The sequence below is a fragment of the Epinephelus lanceolatus genome, chromosome 7 (assembly GCF_041903045.1).
Source record: "Epinephelus lanceolatus isolate andai-2023 chromosome 7, ASM4190304v1, whole genome shotgun sequence".
NCBI classification, from domain to species: Eukaryota; Metazoa; Chordata; class Actinopteri; order Perciformes; family Serranidae; genus Epinephelus; species Epinephelus lanceolatus.
In genome coordinates, this window is record NC_135740.1 from 39253569 (window position 1) to 39264740 (window position 11172).

Here is an 11172-nt window from a genome sequence, read left to right on the forward strand (position 1 = left end):
TAGCATCGGGCCAGCTCAGACAACAACACAGCTGTGCTCCACTGACTCTAATGCAGTTGTTTCAGATTTCCTTCATTTTCAGGCTGGTTTTGTGGATGTGGAGCTAAATGTTGTGCCTGGGGCACGTCGTGTATTAATGATACTCGTTACCTGGAGAGGTTGGAAAAAGATATGCGTTTCTTCCCTGTTCCAAAACCAAAATCAAGCCCTGAAAAGTGTAGGGTTAGCTAGCTAGCTACTGAAGATATAGCCTACTGAATGTATACACATGCTGCTTTTGCTTTGTAATGATTATAACAGTGAAAAAAGACCAACCCTGCTGTACAGGAACCAGTGAAGGGAAGCGTTTATATTCATTGTCTTGTGTGGCGATCAGCAGTGATGTGGTGGTTCACTTTTACACTGTGATCTGTAGCCTATAGTTTGACTTTAGCTTCTAACTATCTTTGTCTTTTTAACCTGTTGCTGCCGAGTCAGTTTGACATCCTCCATTTTTTCTAACATTTTCAACCACTTAGCCGAAGCTGGGTAGTAGGGGCAGGCTGAGCAAAGTATTCTAGATGTCCCTCTCCCCAGTTACGCTTTCCAGCTCCTCCTTGGGGACCCCGAGGCATTCCCAGGCCAGATGAGATATATAATCCTTCCAGGGTGTTCTGAGTCTGCCCCAGGGCCTTCAACCATTGGCATGTGCCCAGGAGGATCCTTATCAGATGCCCGAACCACCTCAACTGACCCCTTTCGATGCAAAGGAGCAGCGGCTCTACTTCGAGCTCCCTCTGGATGTCCGAGCTCCTCACCCTATCTCTAAGGCTGAGCCCAGCCACCCGTCTGAGGAAACTCCTTTCGGCTGCTTGTATCCGCAACCTCATTCTTTCTGTCATTACCCATAGCTTATGACCATAGGTGAGGGTTGGGACATAGATGGGCTAGTAAATCAAAAGCTTTGCCTTCTGGCTGAGCTCTCTCTGAGAGAGAGTCCAGCACAACGCCTGCATCACTGCAGATGCTGCGCCAAACTGCCGATTCATCTCATGCTCCATTCTACCCTCACTCGTGAACAAGACCCCGAGATACTTAAACTCCCTCGCTTGGGGCAGTACCTCTCTCCCAACCCACTGTTTTCTGACTATGGCCTCAGACTTAGAGGTGCTGACTCTCATCCTAACCACTTCACACTCGGCTGCAAACCACCCCAGGGCATGCTGGAGGTCACGATGCGATGAAGCCACAACCACATAAAAAAAAATCAAAACTCTTTGTATAAATGATATCGATGTATCTTGAATCTTTTAGTTCTACATTGTGCATCAATAAATCCTGTCTTCTCGACTGTCATAGTCACTGTAGTTTTGAATAGGCCCTTTAAACAAGATGGATACTGTCTTTTTTTTTTTTTTACTTGTTTTTAGCAGCGGTTAAAGCAGAGTCAGTGCTAATCAAAAAGAATGGCTGTTTTATTAACTGTTAGAGTGCCATCAGGGAGCGTTGTCTCCCAACTGTCCTTTGATTAAATTGAAACCCAGTGTGAACACAATAGACGCACACACCTGGAGTTTCCATGCACGTGGTAATACAATATGGTGCAAATTAGACCACAGTCATCATCTTAAGTTCTTGCCTTCACTTTACATCTTAAACCAACGTATCCTCATCAGACAGTCTGAGATCTCTCAACAAGCTCGAGAGGATAAAATCAAATCAAGGATATCAAATGAAGCTGCTGCTTCTCTTTGGTGCCAATGGGAGTATACAGTGCTGCACGACTCATACTGATGTTTTACTAATGAGAGCATTGTTGTATAAAGTCCTTTTAGTGAATTGGGGATCATACAGGGGTGGGGGCATCTGTACACATCAGGTCATCCCAGTGTAGGAGAAATGAGGATTCAATCAAATTTATGGAAACATAAAACATCTAGGGTTGCATGCAAATCAGAGGCTGGTGCTGACAGTCATTTATGATGATGTTTTGTTTAAAACTGATCATGCAGCACAGGTCTCAGTGTGGCTTGAAAAGGCAGTGACCTTTCAACAGTCGAGACACACTTCATTACACAAACATTGGCTCTGGTGCTGCGGCTGAACAACAATAGTCTTAATTCCAACTATTTTGTGCCAAGCAAAGTTGTTTCTTGGCAGTTCTCATTATTGCCTTTAATTTGAGGACATTTAAAAGAAAATAAAACAAAAGCAGGTAACACTCACCATCCTTTTTGCTGATTGAAGACAACCGTCATAAACTGAAAGACAGTGGAGCAGATTCCTGATTAAAATGGGCAGCATTAGCAAGCAGTGGTGGAATGTAACTAAAATTTACTGAAGTACAAATTCAAGGTACTTTTACTTTACTTAATTATTTCCATTTTTATGCAAATTAATACTTCTTCTTTACAACATCTCATTGTACATTTATGCCAAGCCTGGTCTCACTCTGAACTCGTCAAAATCCGGCGCTTGGGCAGTGACTTGCAGTGTCAGAAACCAACAAAAAAAGGCGTCCTTTAACGTCGGCATGATACGCGGCCAGTTGCAGTTATGTTTAACAAAGCCCAGTGGCATCTGGGGGAAATGCAGCAGGACAAGGTCGAAAGTTAAGGCAGCGAAAGTCCGACTGCGACAGGTGGGACGGGTGGTGGATGGGTCCAACAAACAAAAAATATCACTTTGTCAATCAAGTAATCGTGTACTTTTTACGGCACTATATTTGTCTGACAGCTTGAGTTACTTTTTAGATTAAAATATTTTAATATCTCCAAATCTTTAAAAACCTTATTGGATCAGCTGAAAAATGCATCGTCACAAAGCTGAAAACAGGGCTGTTTTTCTGACACCATGAAAGGTTGACTTTTTAGAGATATGTGGTTCTCACTGGACAGCCACGCTACAAACACAGACATATCTCATAGAATATGAAGCATTGCTGTAAATTGAACCACCCAACAGTATGTAAAGGAGTTAAAATAAGAACATTCACATTAACACAAAAGTACATTTTGCTGATAATACTTATATACTTTAACTTAGGTATGGTTTGAATTCAGGACCTTAAGTATTTTCAGTGTGGTATTCATATTTTTATTTAAGTAAAGGATCTGAATACTTCTCCCACCATTGTTAGTATGTAATTGTCTAAAAATAAAGCATCAGTCCAGAGAAATAAGTAACTGGAAGTGATCTTACCAACAGGTGTGCTTCTTCTCTCTCCTCGTAGGTGATCTCTGCCTCAGGTAGAAGCTCTTTGTTGTCTGCTGCTGGCTGCTGTGGGCGTCTGCAGCTACACAGAGGAAAGCTGACAAGACACACTTCCTCATCCGCATGCAGTGTTGTCTTTCACTTGCTGTCAGTCAAACAGATCATGGCCTTGTGCACTCAACTTCTTTGTATGTCCTTCAAAGAGGGACAAGGCTTAAACATTTCTCTCATAGTGTGTGTGCCCAGCATCCAGAGAGTGGTTGTTGTAGATAGTGGGGGCTATTTTCAATAAAAGATCCAGCTTTCTTTCTATATCCATGGCGCAGATCCCAGCACCAGGGGTCACAGCAGTCTGGTGACCAGCAGCAGCGCTGGGTCTAATCTGTGTAACAGCAGCAACAGAAAGTTGGCTAATCAGGCAAGGAGTCAGTGGGCCAGGATCAGATTCAGACCCCTGGAGCAGGCTGAATTGGAATTACAACTGCGGCTAAGGTCTGTCTCTGGAACTGCTGTCCATTCTCCTCCTCGCAAAGTCAGTGTCCTACCAGGGGTCAGGGAGGTTGTGTTGGGTACCAGTCATGTCTTGACTCTATTCTTAGCTAATGTTAGCTAACTGTTGCATGCTGTTAGCACTGTAGTGGACCTGAAAAGAGTAAAGGCACTCGGGAAGGCACATTAACATAACATCATTTGGATTTAACTGGAAAATTTGTCCTGAGGCCTTTACATAGCCGTCAGTCCACAGGCTGTAAAAGGCCACAGAGAAGGGGGGTCTCAGTTTTTAAGTTACATTACAGACCAATCACCCAATGGCAATAAAAATCTATTAATAACTACCCAGTGATGGCAATGTCGGCAGCCGGCACTGGGCCAGATTCGGCCTGATTCTGGGGCGTCATTCATACAGAGTCTCAGCTGAATCAAGCAACTGGATGCGGCCTGGCTAATTTCATCCAGCAATGCCGAGTTTGTGCTGATGCTGGGCTAGTTCATTTCTGATAACGGCCTGGAATTGGGCCAGCTCATTTGGCCCAATTCTAGGGCGTCATTCATGCCGAGTCTCAGCCACACTGGGCAACTGGACCCAGCCTGGCTAATTTCATCTGGCATTCAGAGTTCAGGCCGATTCTGGGACAGGTCATTTTGGCTACCTGGGTTATATACTGTTACTCCACTACAAATAAATGTAGCAGAGTAAAAGTTTACGACATTTCCCTCTGAAACATGATTGAGTGTTTAAAGTGGGATGAAATGAAAAAACTTGAGAAAAGTACAAGTATCTCAAATTTGTACTTATGTAAATGAGTAAATGCACTTAGTTGCTTCCACCACTCATTACATTTTCTAAGCAAATGTCACTAATCTGCGAAAGAGGCTGTTCATTGCTTTAAAATAATTAATCATTTTGGAGTGAGACTTAATGTAACATGTAATTTTTAATTAGATATCTTTTCTGTTTTGCCCTTTACGTCATTCAGTTTATGTCTCATTTCTGAGGACATGTTTTCAAGCAGTGCTCAATCCAAACATGTGTTCTGGCAAAGACGCAATAACAAACAGGAGATGCTTGATGCCTGATAGGGGCGAAGGGATCAGCAGAGCGAAGCGCCGAGGTGCAGCTCACATATCATCGTTGCTGTCCTCGTCCCTGCAAACCTTAATTAAAGTGAGCACTTGTGAGGAGATGAGAGTGTGAAAACCATCTCTCAGGTTATCCAGTTACGGATGCTCGCCGTTTCATCTCGCAGCCTCCCAGACTGACACAGAGCCAGCTTCCTTTAATCACCAGTATACAAGCAGCGAATGACACATTTATCAGATTAAGTGCTGAGTTATTCTTTTCCACATAAATCTGGGAGGGTTGTTAGTCCACAAGCATCCGGCTTGATCATGCTAAAGGAATCATGTGCTGGTTTGCATATCAAATGTCATTTAAATATTCAATATCATTGAGAGCGAGAATAAGACAGTGCTCCGATTTGACCTTTTAAAGCAAGATTGTAGTGCTTTCCTTGGCTTTCTTTTTTATTATCTGCATTAAGAATCAAGCATCCAGTCTTCAAGGTCTCATTATGAGTTAAGCGGATGGTTTTTGTTAAAACTAAAGTACTGGGATGATGGGTATAATTCCTTTTACTCTATCCAAACATCTTATTACTTCCACATGATAGAAACTGAAAAGCTAGGCAACCCTTAATGTTTGATGTAAAGGTGGAGTCTGCAATTCTAATCCACTGCAATTTGTGTCAAATTCAGTGAATATCTCCTCACTGTCCGCTAGCTGTTAGATCTGTGTTTGCATTGCAAAAAATACAGTGTTCATACAAAGCTCGAGGTCTCAAGCAGATGCACAACTGTCTTAAACCTGCAATCTTTCTAGTGGCCAGCAGAGGGCGACTCCACTAGTTGCAAAAAAAAAAAAAAAAAATCACAATGAAGTGGGATATGTTTTGGGGCGTGGCTATCTTCCCAGGCAACATTTATATGTGGGATCCATGTAGATAGTAAATGGGTTGAAAAATGGGCCCTACATGGGATTGTCCATGTACATTGATTGTATCGTCTCTGAGGAGCTGCCCATTACTGATCACAACTGCATCCTGTTTAATTTGTCTATTATTTCTGATTGTTCAACCAGCAAGCGTACAAAACTCACCCGTATGTTAAATAACTTCTCCGCTGAGAAATTCTCATTCGCTTTTAACAGTGTGGCGCAGCCTGTTAGTATTAATGTTGACGTTGACTCCCAAGTTTTAACTTTTAACTCACACTGCTCTGCTATTCTTGATAAGATTGCTCCTTTAAAGCCTCGAACTATCCCCGCAGCTAATCCCACTCCCTGGCTGAACGACGACATCCACTGCCTTCGTCGTAAATGTCGGAGAGCTGAGTGCTTGTGGAAGTCAAGCAAGCTTCATGTACATCGTCTTTATTTTAAAGAACTGTTAGCTGAATTCAATTCTGTTGTTAGGGTAGCCAGAGCCTCTTATTTTAAAAATCTCATCATCTCCAACAAGAGAAATCCCAGGGTCATTTTTGACACTATAAGTAGCATTACTGGTGCGCAACCGCCTGCTCTACCTGTGTCCTCTGATGAGGACTGTAGTAATTTTTTAATGTATTTTGTGAATAAGGTTGCCAGTGTCAAGGCCAGTATAACACCCTCCTCCTCCTCCCTTCCTGATCCTCCCAAACAACAGTCAATTATTGACAATTTCTCACCTGTCTCCTTACAAGACTTAGCAGATCTTGTGTGCACTATGAAGATCTCTTCTAGTCCGCTGGATATCCTGCCCACAACTTTGCTGAAAAATGTTTTCAGCACTATTGGTCCATCTCTGCTCTCCATAATCAGTAGCTCACTGGTTTCTGGTCGTGTCCCATCCCATTTCAAGCAAACGGTTGTTCAGCCGCTTCTCAAAAAGTCCAATCTGGACCCCGATGTTCTTAGTAACTACCGGCCCATTTCCAAGCTGCCCTTTGTATCTAAGATTCTAGAAAAAGCAGTTGCAAACCAGTTAGTGACAGCGTTGAACAGTTACAATATCTTAGATAAATTTCAGTCCGGTTATCGTCAGTTACATTCCACAGAAACTGCTCTTCTCAGGGTCTCCAATGACATCATGATGGCCTCCGATGCCGGTAAATCCACTATCCTGGTTCTGCTTGATCTCAGAGCAGCCTTTGACACTGCTGATCACCACATCCTTTTAGACAGGCTGAGGGACAGGGTAGGAATCTCAGGGACAGCTCTTCATTGGTTTAAATCCTATCTGTCTGATCGATCCTTTTCTGTGGCTGTTGGCCCTCATAAATCAGAGTTTGCCCCCCTTTCTTGCGGGGTGCCCCAAGGTTCAGTGCTTGGGCCTATCCTCTTTACGCTATACATGCTCCCTCTCAGAGATGTCATCAGCAATTTTGAAGGTATCTCATACCATATGTATGCAGATGACCTCCAGTTATATTTTTCTTTTAACCCTGATAGGACCGATGGAATTGACTCACTGTACGATTGTATGAATGTAATTAAGGACTAGATGTCTTCTAACTCCCTTCAGTTGAACGCAGCTAAAACTGAGATTGTAATTATTGCACCTGATGCCTCAGCAGCTAAAGTGGCCAGCTGCTTAGGGTCCCTCAGTGCAAATGTGCACCCCAAGTTGAGAAACCTTGGGGTCACATTTGATCAGGCCATGCTCTTCGATGACCACATCAAAACTGTCACTCGCTCCTGCTTTTTCCACCTCAAAAACATTTCCAAACTCAGATCCATGTTAACTTATTCCGAGCTAGAAATGATCATCCATGCTTTTATTTCCTCACGTCTGGATTACTGTAATTCTCTTTTCACCTGTCTAAATAAAACTTCATTAGACCGCCTCCAGCTGGTCCAGAACGCTGCCGCCAGGCTTCTGTCCAGATCTCATAAGTTCACTCACATCACTCCAGTCCTGGCATCCCTGCACTGGCTCCCTGTTAATTTCAGGATCCAGCACAAGATTCTAACCATCACTTACAGAGCCCTCCATGGTCAAGCACCTGCATACTTGACAGATCTGGTGTCCTTTCACTGTCCTGTCAGGTCACTGCGGTCCACTGAAGGCCACCTACTTACTGTCCCTCACACAAGATTAAAGACGAAAGGTGATAGAGCCTTTAAGGCTGTTGCACCGAAATGGTGGAATGCACTACCTCATGAGCTGAGAGCAGCCTCTTCCGTGGACATTTTTAAAAAGAAGTTAAAAACACATCTGTTTAGGCTTGCGCTCCATTAACTGTCCATTATATCATCTCTGTATTTCGCTGCACTTTACTTTTTATTTGTTTTTGTGTATTTTGCATTGTTTCTGTTATTGTATTTTTTGTATTTTATCTTGTGAAGCACTTTGTGAGTCCTCTCTGTGAGAAGTGCTATATAAATAAATTTACTTACTTACTTACTTACTTACTTACTTACTTACTTACATCTATGGCTTTACCCAAGTGGACCCAACATGGTTATGCTAGGGCCTCCTGGGTACCAAGTGGGTATGGGCCCAAAATGGGGATCTTATATGGGGCCCACTTGGGTAAACCCACCTATGTGAGCAATTGGCATGGGAAAAATATGTAAGCATTGAACAATCCCATATATGGCCCATTTTTCAGCCCGTTTACTGCCCACATGGGCCCCACATACAAGTGTGACTAAGTTACACCACAATGTGCCAACTACTCTCCCTCTTCCAAGGCCTTATACACGAGGAACAGAGCATCACCATGATAGTAATTACATGTGAATAGCAATGGAGATCATTTCTGGAGTTTCGAAGGGTGTATTTGTTTGCTGAGGTCAAATAATAATCTCTCTCTGGAATCGGTGACTCCACCTCTATCCACATGATGAAATCACCCTGTTTAGCTTGATCATGCACTTTCACAAAGTCCAGTAGAAAAGTAAAATAGGTAGTTTCTATTGCTGCTACCCTCAGTTCCATAGTTGTCCAACATCGTCATACATTTTTCACAGATTTTTTTGGGAGGTCGAATGGACAGAATAATTGAATTTTCTCTGGAAAGAGGAAAATAACTTGCAGTGTTGCAGTAAACATTATAAAATGAGACCAGGACCAATAACGTAACAAAATCACTTTTTATGTAATTTACTCACTCAAAAAGTGGATTTTGTGTTAAATTACTCTGGAAGTTGCCAGCACGGTCATCGAATCTGATTAGACCACAGCTCCGAAGAGGCAAATTTAATGAGTTTTTGACTGACTTGATAAGTAATGCCTAAGGGTGTTTCTTTCTTTTTCTTTTTAAAATCCAACTTTGTTGTTCTTACATTTAGTTTTCACTAAGATTTGAGGGGCTTTAAAATTACACCCAATATTTCAGAAACCACTGCAAAAGATAATTTGTCTTTTATAAATACATTACACCCTCGCACTCTTTGGAGGGAGAGCCACTATGATTAATGCATACACATAAAATACATAAATTACAAATTGCTTGAAGTTCTGCACTGACTAAATATCTAAATCAAGCATTGTATAGTATTTGGGAGAATGACGTGTTTGCTGTTGCCTTAAGAATAATAACTGTAACTGATTTACATAAAGTTAGAAAATAAAATTCAATTAAACCACATAAATCACCACTGAATCTCCATGAGAAGAGTTTGTTGTGTGCTGAAAAGCATTACAATAAATCCTTATATTTACAATTCCATGGCAGTTGAGGAAGATCATGTGGTATTATCCAAAACCCAAGATCAAAGGGGGAATGTTTTGTCAAATTCAGTTTCAAGACTGAAGTTTGAATTTCAAAATATTTTTTTCTTATGAAAAAAGCAACAGCTATCTAGTGCTCCCGACTTATATAAGCCAAATCAGTGAGTGAGGCTGCAAACTGCTGACTGTTGCTTTCACTTCCTGCTATCATCCCTGAGTTGTCAGTTTCCAAACTGAATCACTGTGAGTTTTTCATTCATGAGCGCAGCGCCATGGGACAGCCAGGTATACAAAGCTGTGGATGGCTCAATTTGTCGGGTGCTGACTGACAGACAATAAGCTCTATCATCAATCAAAGGGCCTCCCCAGACGCCACTGATCGACTCTGTTTGCTATCTTCCTCTGTGCTGAGGGCGGGTGTTATCAAACACAGACGGCTCCATTTCCACAAATATTACCTGGCCTTGTGGATCTTTTGAGAGCATCCATAAAAAGCACATCATAATATCTGGGCCAGTTTTGTAAGAATAACATCTGCCTGGCTCTGTGGTATGCTGCTGTTTACGGCTCTGATGTAAAGCAGCATACAGCATTCACACTGAGAGACAGAGTGGTTTCGTTCTGTCTATTTTCCTCTGTGGACATTTTAAATGGCCATCACATTCATGTGGGAAAATACCTGCTGCATTAGCATCGCCTGCAGCTGTCAGGCATAATTACTTGAAAACATAAGAGACAACAAAATTAGGTAGCAATATTAGCTGCACTAACAGTATCTACCTGGAGCCAGTAGAGAAGTAATGTCAGCCTAATTGCCTGTCAGCTACTTTAGCCTCAGTTTCACTATGAAACACAAACTTTTTTGTTTGAAGCTACAGTCAAAGCTGGATTAAGCCACTAACCCTCATTTAGCATACATTTTCCAAGTAACTTGCCCAACACTGCTAAGTGAACACCCTTTGGTTCCCCCCTGGTTAAGACTGTTACCTCTGTTAGCACTGTTGCCAGTGTTTAGCACCACTAGCTGCTTGCCACTGCCTCAGCCAGCTCCATTCTGAATTTCCCAGTTAAAGTTGGATTAACCCACTAACCCACAGGCTATTTGTTTGTTAACTACTGCGTGAAGAAAGAGCCAATAAGAGATTAGCTTATTTTAGCATCAAGACTTGAAACAGGAGACAAAGGCTCTGTACATACGTTAAGAAACCCTGACTATAAGCGCACCTCTGAGGATCAGACATTACTCAATCCACCCAAAACCCATAGTGTTTAGTCATGCTAAGCTAAAATAATAATGCCCAAGTGTTAACATAAAATTTAAGGGGGCTCCATGAGAAATTCAGAGCGTATGAGTTGTTTGAGCATGACCCTCAACATGGAGGTGGCTGAGACAGTGGCTAGAGGCTAACGTGCTAACTCCATAGAGAGTGCTAAACAATGGCAACAGTGCTAACAGAGCTAACAGTGTTAAGTTAGTAATGTCACTACTTCTAGTGGCGCTACTGCCTAACATTGGCTCTATGCTCCCACGCTGCCACCATCCCGATTTCAGCGGCAAATGCTATATGAGCCAAGGGCAAAGTGGTGCTAATGAGCTAGCTAGTGGGATACATGCACTGCCATGCACACGCAGCTGTACTGTCACCTGGTGAGTTCAGGTATTTTAGGATGTGACCTCACTATGGTCATCAGGTGTTTGACCCGGAAGGGCAAAAGGTTTTTGACCGCTGTGGCGCTAACTGCCGGCGTTTTCTTTGTTCGATCAGTT

The 11172-nt window shown here is 42.5% G+C and overlaps 1 protein-coding gene across 1 annotated transcript in view; it reads right to left on the bottom strand.

Moving 5' to 3' along the window:
• The window catches only part of anxa5a (annexin A5a), a 44949-nt gene extending 41653 nt beyond the window's left edge, over positions 1–3296 (bottom strand). The window contains exons 1-2 of the mRNA XM_033633581.2: positions 3181–3296; positions 2206–2240 (exon numbers count right to left, since the gene is read on the bottom strand). Of these exons, the coding sequence (XP_033489472.1) occupies positions 2206–2208 (3 nt within the window). The 5' untranslated portion in view covers positions 2209–2240; positions 3181–3296. The remainder of the gene's footprint in view (positions 1–2205; positions 2241–3180) is intronic.
• Between the last annotated feature and the right edge of the window lie 7876 nt (positions 3297–11172).